At 36.3% G+C, this 17,570-nt stretch overlaps 5 protein-coding genes and 1 long non-coding RNA gene across 6 annotated transcripts in view; 2 read left to right on the forward strand and 4 right to left on the reverse strand.

Annotated features, from left to right (window-relative positions):
- LOC109124657 (adenylate kinase 2, chloroplastic-like) overlaps positions 1 to 446 on the reverse strand; it is a gene marked incomplete in the record, with an annotated part of 2,363 nt that extends 1,917 nt beyond the window's left edge. Inside the window, 2 exon segments of the mRNA XM_010440677.2 lie at positions 1 to 78; positions 194 to 446. Of these exon segments, the coding sequence (XP_010438979.1) occupies positions 1 to 78; positions 194 to 367 (252 nt within the window).
- LOC104750957 lies at positions 4,294 to 5,517 on the reverse strand. The gene is made up of 2 exons (XM_010472818.1): positions 4,958 to 5,517; positions 4,294 to 4,819 (listed from the first exon to the last, which is right to left on the reverse strand). The coding sequence occupies exons 1-2, from the start codon at positions 5,515 to 5,517 to the stop codon at positions 4,294 to 4,296; spliced, it is 1,086 nt and encodes a 361-aa protein (XP_010471120.1).
- LOC104750968 (SH3 domain-containing protein 2-like) lies at positions 6,199 to 7,503 on the reverse strand. The gene is made up of 6 exons (XM_019230344.1): positions 7,396 to 7,503; positions 6,916 to 7,050; positions 6,761 to 6,830; positions 6,531 to 6,682; positions 6,346 to 6,447; positions 6,199 to 6,273 (listed from the first exon to the last, which is right to left on the reverse strand). Exons 1-6 carry the CDS (start codon positions 7,501 to 7,503, stop codon positions 6,199 to 6,201), a joined length of 642 nt encoding a protein of 213 aa, XP_019085889.1.
- LOC104722516 lies at positions 9,271 to 10,037 on the forward strand. The gene is made up of 2 exons (XR_002034913.1): positions 9,271 to 9,439; positions 9,675 to 10,037. It is a non-coding gene; the product is annotated as an uncharacterized LOC104722516 (long non-coding RNA).
- LOC104722541 lies at positions 14,515 to 16,316 on the forward strand. The gene is made up of 2 exons (XM_010440732.2): positions 14,515 to 14,747; positions 15,735 to 16,316. Exons 1-2 carry the CDS (start codon positions 14,592 to 14,594, stop codon positions 16,107 to 16,109), a joined length of 531 nt encoding a protein of 176 aa, XP_010439034.1. The 5' UTR covers positions 14,515 to 14,591; the 3' UTR covers positions 16,110 to 16,316.
- LOC104722528 (kinesin-like protein KIN-4A) overlaps positions 16,393 to 17,570 on the reverse strand; it is an 8,338-nt gene continuing 7,160 nt past the window's right edge. Inside the window, exons 22-25 of the mRNA XM_010440720.2 lie at positions 17,497 to 17,566; positions 17,258 to 17,410; positions 16,830 to 17,151; positions 16,393 to 16,745 (exon numbers count right to left, since the gene is read on the reverse strand). Of these exons, the coding sequence (XP_010439022.1) occupies positions 16,933 to 17,151; positions 17,258 to 17,410; positions 17,497 to 17,566 (442 nt within the window). The 3' untranslated portion in view covers positions 16,393 to 16,745; positions 16,830 to 16,932. The remainder of the gene's footprint in view (positions 16,746 to 16,829; positions 17,152 to 17,257; positions 17,411 to 17,496; positions 17,567 to 17,570) is intronic.

The raw sequence follows: 17,570 nt of genomic DNA on the forward strand, positions 1-17,570 counted from the left end.
GCATTGTGTACCTTTACCAGAAGCAGGAGCTCCTGATATCATAATTTTCAGAGGCTTCGCTTTCTCAGCCGCCACAATCTATATTTCCTTCCACACAACAACCAAAAAAAAAAAAACACAATCCATAATTAAAAGCTCGCGGATGATGAAACTCAAACGCATTCAAAAATTCAAGCTCATAACAACCATCCACCTGAAATTTGGGGGAAATCATCGATGGAGATCTGGTAACACGTCGGACACGGTAAAGAGAGTGGACGGCATCGCCGGAAAAAGAGAAGGATGACCGTGAAGCTGATGAAGGAGAGGTACGAGACGTGTACAAGGTCACCGGCGGCGGAGAAATACAATGCACACAGCCCGACATCTCTCTGTCTCTCTACGAACTTTGTGGTGGTGGTGACTATAGAGGAGGATGGACCAGAGAGAACTACTATAGTTCAGATTTTTAGTAAAGGCCCAAACCTAAATGGACTCATTTTACTTTAATTGGTTTTTTTTTTTTTTTTTTTTTTGACCTTTTTCCATTCATTTCAGTTTTTCTTGTCAATCTGTGATCCTTTCTGACTAAAAATCAACCCATGCTGTCCACAAGTCTTTTTGTTTTTGTGTTAGAAGAATCTTTATAAATTTGAAACGATATCAGTCTCTCTTTAAAAAAAAAAAACAAGAAGAAGCTTGTTCTTTTTTTCAATGGCTTCTTCTAAATCGTGTTCTAAACTCCTCACCATTACTATTCTCCTTCTATCCTTTTCATTAACCTCTCTTGCGGGTAACACCGAAAACGCAGATGTAAGCGAGTGCTAAGCTGATATTGGAGACTCAGCATGTCACAACAACAAAATAGCATAAAAGCTTAAACTCATAGCAATCTCGTCCATCTTAGTGGCGAGCATGATCGGTGTTTCTTTACCGTTGTTTACTCGTTTCATTCCTGCTTTAGGACCCGTTCGAAATATGTATGTTTGTCATTTTTAAGTGTTAGGGCATTTTTATAGAGAAAATAGTTTTGGGTGTTCTTAGAGTATAAATATTGTGAAAATAATGTAAGATCATTAGTTAAGAACTTTTCTTAAAAAGTTAGTTATTGGGAGAACATGTTTAAGATCATAAGATTTAATAATATAATATTTTTAAACATATTACAATTTCTAGTTTGCAAAAGATTGTTTAAGAACTCAAAATAAAGAATAACTCTCTTTATTAATCTCAAAGGAAACTCACTCAAAACCTTTAAGAAAAACTTTCTCTCAATCTCTCACAAACACAATCTCTCTCTCAAAAACTATATGTGCTGCAACACCCTGCAACACTTTATATAGAGAAGCACTCTTTGCTAATTTCCAAAACCAAATTGGAAAACTAACTTATTAAATATTTCCTAAACCACAAATATGTATATTTAGCTTTTCTCCTAAATATACTTGACTTTAGCCTCAAGCTAATTCAAGCTTATCCAACATTCTCCCCCTTAAGCTTGAAGTCTTCTTTTGACACTCCTTGTGCATTTTGAATTCCAATGAGATCTCTCATCTCCTTGAACTTGATTCTTCCAAGTGCTTTAGTCAATATGTCTGCCCTTTGCTCATTACCCGGGACATGTTCAACTTCAATTTGTTCATGCTCAACACACTCTCATATGAAATGAAATTTCCGATGGATGTGTTTACTGCGTCCATGAAAGACTGGATTCTTGGTAAGGGCAATAGCAGACTTGTTATCAACTCGTAATGTAACCTTCGCACACTCACTCCAAACAATCTCTGCAAGAAGTTCTTGTAACCAAATTGCTTGTTTAGCAGCCTCGGTAGCTGCCATGAATTCGGCTTCACACGAAGACAACGCACAACTTGTTGCTTATGTGAACTCCAAGTAATCGGACATTCATTGAGATAAAAAATGTGTCCACCCGTGCTTCTTCCATCATCTTTGTCTACACAATGACTACTATCACTATAGCCCACCAAACCTAGCTCAGCTCCTTGCCTAAAGTGAAGACCATAACAGAGCGTACCCCGGAGATATCTTAAAACCTGCTTTAGAGCCTTGCCATGTGATTCTCTTGGCTCGTGCATGTACCTGCTTAACACACCCACACAAAAAGAAAGGTCAGGCCGAGTATGAAGTAAGTATCGCAGGCACCCGATTTTCCTCCTGTAATCCTTCTCATCAATGCGACTCTCTGCTTCATCTTTTGACAGCTCCAAACCCGAGATCATTGGAGTGCAAACCGCATTACACTCACTCATTCCACCTTCTTCTAGGATCTTCATTGCATAGCGTTCTTGGTTTAATGTAATCCCATTGTTTCCTTGACAAACTTCAATATCAAGATAATAAGTGAGTTTACCTAAGTCGCTCATCTCAAATTTTTCAGCCATACCCTTCTTGAATTCATGTATTAACCGCAAATCCGAACCAGTGACAAGTAGATCATCGACGTAAACAGCTACAAGAAGAAGACTTTCCTCCACCTGCTTTCTGTACAGAGATGGCTCCTTCAAACATCGCTCAAAATTCAATTCTCTCAGAATTGAGTTTAACTTTGTGTTCCAAGCGCGAGGAGCTTGTCTTAATCCATATAGAGCTTTGTGTAGTTTATACACTTTTCCCTCACTTCCTCTTATCACAAATCCCTCAGGTTGGCTAACAAACACATCCTTTTTCAATTCTCCATGTAATAAGGCAGTTTTTACATCAAGGTGATGCACTTCCCCATTTGTTTGTTGCAGCTAAGGCAAGAATGAGTCTGATTGTCTCAATGCGAGCAACTGGAGCAAATACCTCATCAAAATCTACTCCATGTCTTTGTACGTAGCCCTTTGCCACAAGTCTCGCTTTGTACTTGTTTATGGAACCATCAGAGTTGCGTTTAACTTTAAACACCCACTTCAATCCGATTGGCCTCACACCAACAGGAAGATCAACTAAAGTCCAGGTTTTGTTTTTAACTATCGACGAGATTTCCTCTTCACATGCTTCTCTCCATTCTTCATGCTTGTTTGCTTCTCTAAAATCCCAGGGCTCTTCGTTAATCGACAATAGAAGATGTTCAGCCTCAACTTCTGCCAAGAGTACGTAATCACTTAAGTAACTTGGTTTGGTGCTCTGTCTTGATGATCGTCGTAATACTAGCTCAGTCGTCTGGTTTTCTGGTTCAGGACCAGAAGAAATAAGTGGAGTCGATTCAGGTAGCAAGTCTTCTTCTTCTTCTTCGATGTCATCTTCTTCATTGCTTGCTCTGTTTTCATCTTCCTCTGTTCTCTCATTATTATCTCTGATTCCATTGTTCCCAAACTCTCCAAAGCTAATTGTGAACTCTCCTGGTCTTTCATGATTCAAGGCGTTTGCTGTGTTCCAGTTCCATCTTTTGTTTTCGTCAAAGAATACATCTCTGCTCACCATGATTCTTCGAACAGTTGGGTCTAACAGTCGGTAAGCTTTAGAACCGGGCTCTGTTTCGAGATAGACTAGTGGTTTAGACCTGTCATCCAATTTTTTCAGGTGTGGTGCTTCAATCCTTGCGTATCCTACACATCCAAAGACTCGAAGGTGTTCGATATTTGGCTTTCTTCCTTTAAGCGCTTCATAAGGTGTTTGATTGTTCAAGGATCTTGTCTGCACTCTGTTTATGAGGTAGGTTGAATGTCTAACAGCTTCTCCCCACAAGTAATTAGGCATACTCATGTGTTTTAATATGCTTCTTGTCATCTCCAACAAAGTTCTATTTCTTCTCTCAACAACTCCATTCTGCTGTGGTGTGTATGGAGCATTTAAATGCCTTAGAATTCCTTCTTGCTCACAGAATAATTGAAACTCTTGAGACATAAATTCTCCTCCTCTGTCTGTCCTTAGCGTTTTGATGTTGGTTCCATTCTCTTGTTCGACTGTTTTCTTGAAGTTCCTAAACTTTTCAAACGCCTCGCTTTTCTCCTTTAAGAGTATTGTCCACATATAGCGGGAGTGGTCATCTATAAGAACAAAGATGTATCTCTTCTGTGCAGCTGTGGAGGGTGAGATAGGTCCACAAAGATCACCGTGGATGAGCTCCAAAGCCTGAGATGCGCGATAAGATGTTGCCTTAGGGAAGGCTTGTCTTGTTTGCTTCCCAAGTAAACAGGATACACAGGTTTCCTTTTGTATCAGCACATTCGAGATTCCGATGACCAATTCTTTGGCTACCATTGATTTCATGGTTTCAAAACTGATGTGTCCTAAGCGAGCATGCCATAATGTTGATCCGCTTATTGCTTCGATTTGGAGACACTTCTTGTTCTCGATTTCCATAGCAACCTAGTACAACCTGTTTGTTGATCGTTTTGCCTTTACTAGTAAATTTCCTTCGAGATCATGAAGAGTTAGATGATCTTCTCTCATCCTAACATCACACCCTGACTCAGTAGCTTGTCCTAAGCTTATGATATTGCTTCTTAGATCTGGTATGTAATAGACATCTGCTAGTAATTTCTTTTCTCCTCCTTTGGTTATGAACGAGATAGAACCCTTTCCTTTGATGTCAACTTGAGAATCATCGCCAAATTTAACCTTTCCTCTGATTGACTCATTAAGCTTGTAAAACCAAGCTCGATTTCCTGTCATATGGTTACTAGCACCATTGTCCAAATACCAGTCTTTGTCTGAACAGTTTTCCAGCTCAGTCGGCTTCACATTCTTCTCGTTAAGGTACACTATCTCATGCATCATGAGAGATTCGGCTTCTTGAGTGTCTTCTCCTGCATTGTATTGTGTTTCTTGAAGCTTAATCAACTTAAGTAGCCGATCTGGACATTCAGATGCATAGTGCCCTTGCTTGTCACACCTGTAACAAGTGATCTTCGACTTATCCCTCTGTTCCCTCTGTTAGTATCCATATCTTCCTCTTCCTCTTCCGCGGCCTCGCCATTGACCTCGGCCTCTTCCTCCTTCGTGAGATTTCTGCGTGTAGGAGTTCGCATACATGAGCTTGCTCTGATCTTCATGTGAGTCTTCTTCATCGTAAACTCTTTCTTCATAGGTTTTTATTCTTCCTACTATGTCTTTAAAGCTTGCTGTCTTAAGGTCTAGAATTTGCTCAAGAGATGCGATGATATGGATGTATTTCTTGCGAGGTAAGCTCTTGAGAAACTTCTTCACTATCTTTGATTCTTCAATTTCTTCACCCAACAATGCTGATTTTGTTGAAATTTCAGAGATCCTCCCAACAAAGTCGTCGATTGTGTCACTTTCTTTCATATTCAGCCTATCAAACTCAGCCATGAGGGTTTGTAACCTTGTTTCTCTTACTCGCTCAGCACCAAGGTTTCTTGCTTTGATTGCATCCCACACAGCTTTTGCAGTCTCCTGTTTACCAACTTGGAGTATCAGCGCCTCGGGTATGGATTGGAACAGAAGGGCTCGAGTTAGATCATTCTTTCCTTCATCAGCAGAACCGGGATTGATGGTTTCCCAGACTTTGTGTACCCGAAGCGTAGCCTCCATCCGCATAGCCCAGACGGTGTAGTTCGTATTGCTCAACATCGGACATTGGATCGATGAAGGACCTCCTTACTTTGGTCGATTAGTTGCAGGAACCAATTCACTCATGTTTTCGGTTGAAAGCTTCTGAACCTAAAGCTCTGATACCAAATCTAGTTTGCAAAAGATTGTTTAAGAACTCAAAATAAAGAATAACTCTCTTTATTAATCTCAAAGGAAACTCACTCAAAACCTTTAAGAAAAACTTTCTCTCAATCTCTCACAAACACAATCTCTCTCTCAAAAACTGTATGTGCTGCAACACCCTGCAACACTTTATATAGAGAAGCACTCTTTGCTAATTTCCAAAACCTAATTGAAAAACAAACTTATTAAATATTTCCTAAACCACAAATATGTATATTTAGCTTTTCTTCTAAATATACTTGACTTTAGCCTCAAGCTAATTCAAGCTTATCCAACACAATTTACAGCATTTTGAAGTATACATAAGTGTATTATGTTACAAACAAAGTAGAGTTTAAGCATGATGAGTTTATAATGTTTTTTCTTCTGCGTGTTGTTTTAGTTTCTCGGCTTTCTCAGCCTCCAACTTCCTCAGGGTACTCGAACTTATCTTATTTCCACTCGATCCATCATAAACTATTTCCACAACTTCAATCTGCACAAGCATGTCCAAGAAAGATTGGTTCAAGTGATGATGATTGAAGATCTTAAAATGCATCAGGAGGTCACAATCAGTTCCGGATTACCAGGATTCTTTCTAACTTTAGCTTGCCGTCTTGATACTTCGATAGTCTACGTAGGTTCAAGTAAAACTATGTAAGGAAAGAAACACAATTTGGTGTCAGAAGCAGAGCAGCTGAGTACCTGAGTTTCAGCTTCTTGTCGCATCCCATCATACCATTGTGCTAGATGTCGAGCATCTTCCAATGGAGCTCCCATTACCATTGACCTCAGTGGCTCAGCGACCTAATAACTTCATCATGAAAAATCTTAGCTATGTTGCAAATAAAAACAGCATAGATATTGACAAAATTAAAGGGTTATGAAACCTGTGTGCCAAGAGTCTTCAAGAGATTTCCGCGCTCTTTCTCCATCAAGGCTCGAGCATTTGCGAAGCTGAGTGAAGCTCTTGTTAGTGTATTACCACTAGTACATGTATTATCCGAACCATATTTCCTACTATCCTCACACAACTTAATACCTAACCGCCAACAAAACAAATCAGAAAATACGATTATATGAATCTTGAAACAGAAACTAGAGACATAAAGAAAATAACCTATTTTGACTTGTTTGGATCCTGTAATGATATATCCTTGTACACCACGAACAATATCGCGTTGAAAATGCTGAGAAGAAGAAGAAGTAAAAGTTGAGGGTTTCTTTCTTACAATGAAAAAGAAAGAGAATGGGATAGTTGAAGCTGGAAAAAACCTTAGCAGAGTGTGTTGAGATGTAAAGCTTCTCAAGATTCTGATGCCGATGTAACTCTTCCTCGTCAGTAATTAGAGTGTCTGAACCTCCATAACCACCACCTCCACCAAATTGTCTCAGAACAGCCTCCACCAAGATTTACAATAAAACAGAGAAACATCAACACACTTTGAAAGCTCAAAGACTGAATCAAAACAATAGAACCAAAGATACAAGTTGTCCCAATTGAAACAAACTTATCAAATCAATTTCAGAGAGAGACCAAAGATTGAAACTTTCCAACTTTACACTAATCGAATTTAAGTAAGAGCATCATATTATATAAACCCAGATCAAGAACATGATCAAATTCGAGTGTGCGAATCCTTGAATGAAATAAGCCCTCGAAACAACTCATCAAAAAAGTTTCAGACTTTTTAGCAAAGATGTTCAAAGGTTCTTCTTTTGTAATTAATCAAAGAAAATTAAAACCCAATTTACCTTAAGGAACATTCGATGCCCATCGTGTAATCGATCAAACATTCCGCCGAGAACGACATAACCGAACGAATTCGCCAGAGACAACTTCGACTCTTCCGCAGTCGCCATATTTTTCTTTCTTTGCACAAAATCTCGCCCAATCACGTGAAGCCACGTCGAAAGAGAACTGGGCTTAAATCAGTTCTCATTCAAGAACAAAAAAATTGATCTAAGCCCACTATTCACTATTTTATTAATTACTAGATGAATACCCGTGCTATGCGCGGGCTTGTAGCTTACCGCTTTTTAAACAATTTTGCTACTAATTTGATTTTTTATGTAGAGTTTATCTATTTTTTAATTGTGGAAATCTTGAAAAGTATAATTTGATTTTGATATTTTTTAATACTTCAAATAGGTTTTTTCATTTTGCAATTGAATTATTAGATACATGCATAGACAACTTTATTTTGACAGCTTAACCATTTTACAATTCTTGTCTTAAAATTCTAAAAAATATATTCCAAATGAAAGCTTGATCTAAAGATGCATATTTTGTAACAAAGAGTTTTTTAGCTTCTCAGTTATATACTATGAAATACTAACATTTTAATTTATCAAGATTGCAGCTTGTTATATTTATTAATTATATCTAATAGAAAGCTCTTCAATTTCTTGAATATAACTCTAGAATATTTTTTTTTTTTTATAAGAATTTCATTTAATTTTATTTTTGACAACTTCTAAATATTAGAATATGAAAACCCCTTCCTCTTAGTCTCTGTATTCTGCTAAACCAACATTCTACAATTTTATTCAATTATCTTCCATTTGATAGTGAACAAAACTCCAATCTTCTTCTTCTTCAAAAAAAAAATTTTAAGGACAAACTTTCATGAATTTCTCTACAATATTAACAAATATCTCTATCACTGCTGCAACTCTTCAAACTATTGACAAAATTATAACTCCTAAACCATATATCCATAGATTCATGGTTTACGCTGAGAGGAAGAAGTGGCTCTTGATTCAATCCCGATACTTTTTTTGTCTTTTGGTGATGCATCTACTTTATTGAAAAATGTTATAAGCCTCTCTAATTTTTTAATGTAAATATTAAAACTGTTTTTGTAATATAAAAAAGAACAAAATACATGAATATGTCTCTTTGCTTTTAATAAGGATAGACAAGTGGCACTCTCTCTATTACTGATGTGTTACTCAGGTGAAGAGAGTTGACCATCTTTCATAATATAGATTTTGGGCTTAGAACACACTATGTGTTCTCCCGATAATGATGGCCTTAGCTTCACCATTTTTTTTTTTAAAGGCATTCAATTAAAAACTTAGGAAAGTAAAAAACAAATGTTTACAAGGCCATAGGCCCAATACGAAAGCCCGATAAAATATTAAACAAATCCATAATTAAAAGGAAACACAACATGAACCAGTAGTTAGGATTAAACCAGAGATACGGTTGAGAAATTAACTGCCTTAACCCATCTTGAATTATTGCACTCAAAACGTCCAAAGCAGAAGCTGGAAGAAGTTTCATATCACATCTAGAATTAGGTCTTTTTATGTGGTCGCCGTCGCCGCACGTGCTCCAAAGAACCAATGATGGAGAAGAGATAGGGAGAGTTCAGGGTTGGCCTCACGAAAACTTGAAGCTCTGTTGTGGATAGAGATGTCAAACGGGCCTAAAGCCCGCGGGCCATGCATGATATGTCATTTAGCAGGACGGGCTTGGGCCTTTAAATTGATGCCCAAAAAAGAGCGGATCTCGCGGATTCGACCTGTTTGGTTTGCGGGTCAGGCGGTTTTTGCCCGATTGCGATTGCGGATTTGCGGCTGGTCCAAAGAATCTTTTGTCTTCTTCGGTTCTTCCAACCTGTGTCAATTCATCTTGAATTCTCCATCAATTGGAAGATTATTCTTATGAATTTGGGTAAAGAATGAGAGATGGCATATCAATTGACCTGAATTGCCACCATGAGTCTAAGCCGTTACAAGCCGAAAAATTACCGCCATGAGTGTAAGAAGAGCTATCTTGTAGCCACGACAGGTACTTTGTCTGCTTTTTTGTTGTAGTTTAGCCGAGATTCAGGTTTTGATGATTCATTAGTTCATTAATTCATATTTGTTGTAAGTTTTGATTGGGTTGGTTTTTTGAAATTTTGTGGTCTTCAATAGTTTATCTGGATTATTCTTTGGTTCTAACTTCTCTAGTTCATTAAAGAATTATGATGTTATATGTGTAAAGCCTCAACATGTCTACTAAATTATATAAATTGTTCAAGGTGATCTAGGGATGAATCGAATTATGTCTGAGAAGCTGGACCAGAGAGGAATGATTGCACATATTTGTGCTGTTTTGGAGTTGCAGCAGAGGTTTATGACAACCAATATTTTCATAAAAACGGTTGAGACTGAGAGAAAAGTTCCATGGTTCATCTTATTTCCTCGATGTGAGGTAAAGACATATAAGTTGCTAAGTGATTGCTTGTTGATGAGAGAATGCTTGATCTTAAACACTACAGAAAGGTTGCATCTCGATCTTATATACATGACACTGACGCAAAACCACTCATGTAATCGGTTGTAATATAATCAAACATTGTGGATTGCAGGACACAGTGAATCTCATGGCAACCGTTTTGTTAGCTGCAATGTTTTTGAAATACAAATTAAAAGAAGAAAACACAGCAAAGATAATAGAAATAGCAGTTTCTGATGTCTTGGACCATAAATTTAGAACTCGTGACATGAATACTAGCTTTTGAAATTGTATGTTACCTTTCTCCTCTTCTCTTGGAACTCGTGACATTCTAGGTGTTTTTTTTCTTTACTAGCTAGCTTTAGATATACATATATTGTTCATAAGAAAGTTTCATTGTGTTTTCTTCAGAACATGGTTCTACTTGTTTTGCTATGTTGATGTCATTTTTACGAGATTTTCTTGTTTCCACAAGTTCCAGTTACGATTGCTTTTGTTTTTGATATGTAAAACTCTTTCTTTCACCGGTTATCACTTCCTTTAGTGGAATTGAAGATCTTCATACGGCCTAATCCTATTTTTTTCTTCTGCTTTTGATAGTCTGATTCATATTTTTCGTGTGTAGATTGCATAGTTGTTGTTCACGGTATAGGTACGGTCGTACGGACTAGAGCTTGAGCTTCAGAGCTTGGTGGAGGAGAAGAAGAAGATGCCCGCGGGCATGCCCGTTAGTAAGCAAAGCTAAGTGGGGCGGGCATGGGCATCGATACGTCGCTCGCCGCCGGTGGCGGACCTGTCTGCGGTGGATCACTGAAAATACGGGACCATCACGGTCAGTCCGTTCGGCGTGGACATGCCCATTTGACATCTTTAGTTGTGGACAATAGAATCGATTTGGCGAAAGAAGAGATCTGCAGACTTGAAGTTGTTGCGATGAAGCCAGTGCGATTAAGAGTGTTCGCGGGCAATACCTTTCTATATTAGTTTTAACAACATTGCTTAAATAAATATATTGAGATATTTTCAAAATTATTTTCTTTATTATTTCAGAAATTTTAATAAACAATAACATACTATTTAATTGGCTAAAACTTACTTTTTTATACACAATATTCACTATACAAACAATTCTAAGTGTATAATGTTGACAATATACATACATATACATAATCTAATTGTAATTTTCACATATTTATGTTAATATTTTATACCAATAAATGCTATGATATTAATATTAATACCAATCACTATTGTAAATTTGGTATTTTGATATCTCTAAACACAATCACATCAATTTATAATACCATATCACATGTCAATACATGTTTTTTTTTCTAAACTTTACTAAATTTATAATTAACGAATTTGATATTGCACCCAAACCAAAATAGTAGTAAGTCGAAATCGGAGTATGAAATTAAATAAATTAAATATATAATTTTATAAAATGTATAGAATAAATATTTTTTTATTATTATTTTGTAGCAAACAAATCTAAATTTACGTAAATATTTTTCGACGCTGTACAACGTGGATCATTATCTAGTATGTAGTAAATTAACACGAACACCTTGACTTTTTTAACCTCATTATGTTGCTAGTTGATACATAGTTTTGAGGGCTCTTCTTCACCCATACTATTTCACAATCTCTAATTTTATAATCCTTTCTTCCATTTAAATTTGAATCCTAATTTTAGTAATTCAAAACTATAATCCAATTGACAAAAACGATTCAGATACATCTTTTCCTTCTTTTTTTTTGAACCTCCAAAAACGATCTTTCTGTTTTTTTTTTTTCTTTATCTCCACCATGATTAATGAAATAATATACAAACAATAAACTTATGTAAACATAAATTAATTTGAATTTTAAAATTTTTCAAAATTTAGGTATCATATTTTACACCTAAAATTATTTTGGGAAACTAGCTTATTATCCTAAAAAGAAATTGTAAGACGATTTGCATTATATTTAATATTATAATATTAAGAACTTTTTATTTATTTCTCTAATTGACATTTAGCGTCACTAATACATTTTACTGATAATTTTGAAATCGCATTTTTAAAAGAGAAATACCCTAAACTAGCACTAATCTAAGTTTTTGTTCAAAAGTTAGCACACATCTTCTAATATTCAAAAAGTAGCATTAGTGAATTATTATCTCCAATTTTATATTAATTTATTGATTTATTAAATTTTACAATGTTGAAGGCGGAGCTTTTGTTCCGACGAAGCTTTCGGTGAAGGCGGAGCTTCCCGGTGAAGGTGGATCTTCCGGTGAAAGTGAAGCTTGTGGTGGTAAAGCTTCTTCTTCATCAGAGATTCTCATCACCAATTGGATTCACATTTTTATTTGTAGCTCCATCATTGTTACTGTCGTCGAGGATTGTGATGGTTATTAGAAGAAGAATAAGAAGAAGGACGGCGATGAAAAAAAGCAACGACAAACACCGTTGATGAGATTGCCACCACCACTCATTGATACTAATTAATAAGAATCACATATTTTTGTTCTTACTACTGAGACCACCACCAGAGCTTTTGAATGTAAAAGAGAAAGTAGAAGCGGAGATGTCGTGGTTGATGAAGGAAGTGAAAGAGAACTTGAAGCTTATCCTCCGCTCAGATCGTTGGGGTTTGTCTTCTACTGAATGAAATGTTGGGTATTGGAATTGTTGGTTATTGAATGAAATTTGAACTGTTGGGATTGTTGGGTAATGAGTGAAATCTGATTATGAGTGGTGGCTTAAATTGTTGGGTATTAGAATCTTAACTGTGAATGAAGTAGAAAAACATGGGTAATCTTGAAGCTGAAATGTGTATTTGAGTTCTATTCTCTCTTATTTGGATACCAAAGTAGTTGCATATCAAGTGTTTGATATAATGTCATTGGGAACAAAGTAGTTGGTAAAGAGTAAAAGTTCATCATTTTGATGTCTTCGGCTTATACTTCGTCTGTTATGGAGTTTACTAGTAGTGCTGATGAGGCGTAGTATGATCATCTAGTTTGGTCATCACCATTACTGGGATTTCTGAATATTTAGGAAAATCTTCCTAAATATCAATGAAGTTTTCCTAAATCTTCCTAAATATTTCAAGAACAAAGCAGAGAGTTGATGATGAAGATGGGAAAATGGCACTTGAATGGAAGTTGAGTTCGTCATTATGGAAGGTCTTCCTAAAATTCAAGCACACCTTCCTAAAAGCTATGGAATCCTTCCTAAATTTTTTAAAAATGTGTTTCTAAATCTCTTTATATGTGTTTTGCTTTATTGTATCACATATTACTTCATTAGTGATGTATAATGATTTGATTATGTGCACATATTGGTGTTTTACAATAAAGGTAGCAAATAGAAATATCCAACATGATGTTTTATGAAGATCTTCCTAAATATCAATGACTTCTTCCTAAATTTCAAAGAGTTCTTCCTAAACGTCAATGACTCCTTCCTAATGCTCTTTTTTTCTTTTCATGACGGTCTTCCTGAAATTCAAGAAATCATTCATAAATCTTCATAACGTTCAGCTTGTTCAGCTAATTTCGCCATGTAAACATTCTCTTCCCTTGATGATTCAGTCGACATCTTCGATTTAACAATCTAAAACAAATCCTACAAAATCAAAAACAACTGAATCAAAACCAGAACTCAAATTAACATCTCAACACTCATTTACTTGACCAAGTTCATCACTGATTAAAAATCAAGAAGTAAATCCAACAAAGCTTAGCAAAAAAACTTGATCTGATGAAAAGGAGATGGAAAGCTGTTAGATATGGATTGGAGCATTCGTTTCTAAGTAATCAGACCTAAGAATTGAATCCAGATCCGATAATGGAGAATCGAGATTCACATCCATAATCCAAAATCAAGCATGACTTGTGTTTAAAATCTGAGATTGAAGAAGTGTTGCAACGAGAGAGGAGAAGCCGAGAAGGAAAGGAAAACTTTTTAGTATTGTGTATAAGGAAGACGACGATTACTACGTTTTTATATATTTCTCTGTTTTATTATTTTTAATAATAATTCTCCAAAATATTAAGTTGTGCTAATTTTGTCATATTAAGGAGTGTGTGCTAAGTTTGGAACAAAAACTAAAAATGTTGCTATTTTTGTCAATTGCCTTTTTTAAAACGAATTTTCTACCCAATTATTCTGAAAAAGAAATCCCTAAGAGAGGGTTATTGGTTCTATGATTTTAATGGATTTGGAAATCCAGACAAAAATAATGTGTTATTCAATCATTGATTTTAAAATACTTATCAAAATGATGTGTTATTGGTTATATGATTTACAAATACTTGTTAAAATCCCATGTTATTCATTTAATGATTTGTTTTTGGATTTCAAAATCTATATTATGTTTTAAATGGATTTGTATGGATTTGAAAGTGTAAAATGGAAGGATTCAAATCCAAGGATAAAACATGTTATTTCAAAATCTATGTATTTTGATTTCTAAAATTTACAATTCCATATGGATTTAGAAATCACCTTTCCAATAACAATCCCAAATCATATTTTTCTGCTTAAAAATGTTCCGATTTCTAATTTTGTTTTAAAACCTTTTTTTTTTTTTTTTTGGTTTGCTTGAAAATGTTTAGAATTAATAATTTGTACGGAGAAAGAAATTAAAGGAATGCGACACAAGAATCGTCCTCTGGGCTTTTTTTTTTTTGCTTTTTTCTTGGATTCTCTCTCTCCAGTTTCAGATGCATTACGCCATGAACGGTGATCCCGAGACGGAGATGATGGATACGGACTCCGCCGAGACGTTTATCCTCGACAAACCAGGCACCGCCAGAGATTTCCTCTCCGCCGCTCGGAGGCTCGTCGATCAAGGAGAGCCATCACAAGCTCTTCAAGCGGTATTTTCGATTTTCTCTCTTCCATACCCTAATTTTTTCCCCCATTTTTTTTTGTTCTATGCGTTTTCGGTTTTGCTTTGGAGCTGTCACTTTTTTGGTCTGTATTTCTTTTTTGGACTTTTGATTAGGGTTCGTCAGAATTGGCTTAAGCTATTGTTAGTCTTTTTTCCTTCTCTGGTGAAGTCAATAAAGTAGTTTACCCGGTTTGGATTACGCAAGATTTTTAGTTGTTTGATTTGGTTTAAGATTCTGCAGATGGCAATATCAAATTAGTTGCCACTAGCTTGCTGATTTTTTTTATTTTTTTGTTTTTTTGTTTTTTTTGCATAAGGATGAATAACATAGTTTTTGGAGGCTTTTGTTGTGTTTTGATGGATCACTAAGATAGATTGGCTTTTTTTTTTTCGGGTGATATTATCATTAGTTACCATTATTATAACTTTGGATTCAAAAGCTCAAATGTGTATTGAGTTTGAACCATTCCCTTCAACTACTTGCCAACAGATTCAACAGCATCGCCTTCATCCCTTTCGTCAAGTCTCCTCTATGGTGGACTGAATAAAAGAAGTAGTTTACTGGTCTGAACCCTATCATATCGCCCTTTATCGACTATCTCATAATTAGAAGATATATATATATATATATATATATATATATATATATAATTGTAGAGGAATAATGACCTCTTTTTTATTATTAAGATTTTGAATTTTAGTGTAAACATAATTATATTGCTAGTTTTGAGTATGCAATTCAAATGTTATCCTCCTCTTCTAGACTTTCACAATACTATAAAGTATCTTCCTTGTTGAATTGGGATTGGTTGTGAGTGTTAGGAATCATGATTTGATTTCCCGTGCACCTGATTTGTGAGACTTGTATAATGGCAAAGATCATTCACTCACTTTATGTATATAGAGACTGACTGCATTGAACATTTTTCTCTATAGTACCCTTCCCTGAGCCAGTCTGTCTTGTTCTTAACAGGTCGTGATGGCGATGAGAACCCAAGGAGGAGATGAGGCAGTACTTCAGATTCTGAACCGTACCCGTGAACTTTACAAGCGTAGAATCCAAGAAACAGCTAGTATGGATCAGCTGGCTTCTATATTTGCAGAGTGTGCCATTACAGAAGCACAACCTCTCGGGCATGAGCCAACATCATCAAAAGACTTATTTGGTACCAAGGAAACAGTTACAGCTGATGTTCATGGCATATCTATCCTGGAAAAAAGCGGGAGGTCACAGATCATGCTCGATGCCTTTGCTGACGGAAGCAGCTTTATCTGTCTGCAATGCGGTGGTCTGGTGAGCATCCATAGGAAAGATGAACACTATGCGTACTGGTGTAGCAATATGTAATGCAAGGATGTTATTTTGCTGGCCAGCATATTGCCTTTGCTGTTAATTGTTGTTCATCTTTGAATGCAATGGGAGAGATGCATATAACGCCTAAAAATTGCCTTAACCCTTTACATGTAATGCGTGTGCCTTGTGCTTAGTAATAAACGCTTGAAGAAAGGACATTGTATCTGTCACACCTTCGGATCAGGTTAATCTTTTTCTGCTTTGTGCTCTTGTTTCATGTCTCAATCTTAATTCGTAAGCTATGACGCACTACAACTTGTGAGACTTGGAACAAAACTAGACACTAAAACAAATATTTCTCATTTACAACAAACCAAAGAACAAATAAAAGTGGTATTGTTCATACAAATATCTGCAACTTGAGGACGGGTTTATTTCCTCCATGAACTCCTTTAGTGATGTGTATAAGAATGTCGTCAATTCTATCAACATGAAAAGAACAATCTGACTCCTAGAAAGCCGTCAACTATCTGTTAGCTACAGGCCACAGCAAGCGATTGGCAGCACCCGCCGCTCGTCCTGATGGTTCTCCTTAATACGGTAGACACGCCAAATAACGAGGTTCTTCATACCACACAAAACCTTAAGAGTTTTCCTCCCAAATGAAACACGGAAGCAAGCCTACTCTCTCTGTTGTGCATGAATTGATCTTCGTTAGAAAAGACAATGATATCATCTCCAAGTCTCTTAAATAGTAATAGAAGAATTTGTTACCTGCACCCATTTGGATGATCCTTTCCATAAAAGTCTCATACTCACAAGTAGAGAGAGCTTGGACACTAAAAGATTCTCTCAGAAAACGGCAAGCAACTATAAATCACATGATCTTATTAGGCAGAGCCTTGAGTCGTGGTTTTGACTTGAGGAGTGTTTCGTCACTGTGCCTAATCCACTCCGAGAGTCTCCATGGCTTTTGCCACTTCCATTTAAATTGAACGATCCACTGGTGATGACTTCTCTTCCACCTCCAAAGTTTCCCACCTTGTTTTCCTACGGCTGATAGTTTTCTCATCGATACTTGTCCCATCGGTACCATCTGCACCAACCAAAAGTTGCATAGGAATCTTACACCACTATAATGAAGCTTGTGTTTTTATGCGCCAATGTAATCCTAGAAAAGCAATAATAAAATGAATTTTAACCTTCTTGTTTGTATCAATAAATGTAGCCGATCCTCTAACTTTCCCGTTAGCAATCCCTGGGGTAAACTTGAGCTGTTTCTGTGCTGGCACGGTCATTGGAGACGTTGTGCTCCGGTCTTCAGCTAAATCTTTCACTGAACTCGGTGGGGTTCCCTGCACCAACATTTTATTTCTCATGTGTTAATATGGCAAACCAAAACTAAATATGGATAGAATAAGAAAGGTGGTATAAATCTTACTAAAGTTGCAACTGCTTGCTCCCTCACTTTTAACTCCTTTTCTGCTTCTTTCCTTCTTAACTCACTCTGCCTCA

This window comes from Camelina sativa, chromosome 2, assembly GCF_000633955.1.
Source record: "Camelina sativa cultivar DH55 chromosome 2, Cs, whole genome shotgun sequence".
In the NCBI taxonomy this organism is placed as follows: domain Eukaryota; kingdom Viridiplantae; phylum Streptophyta; class Magnoliopsida; order Brassicales; family Brassicaceae; genus Camelina; species Camelina sativa.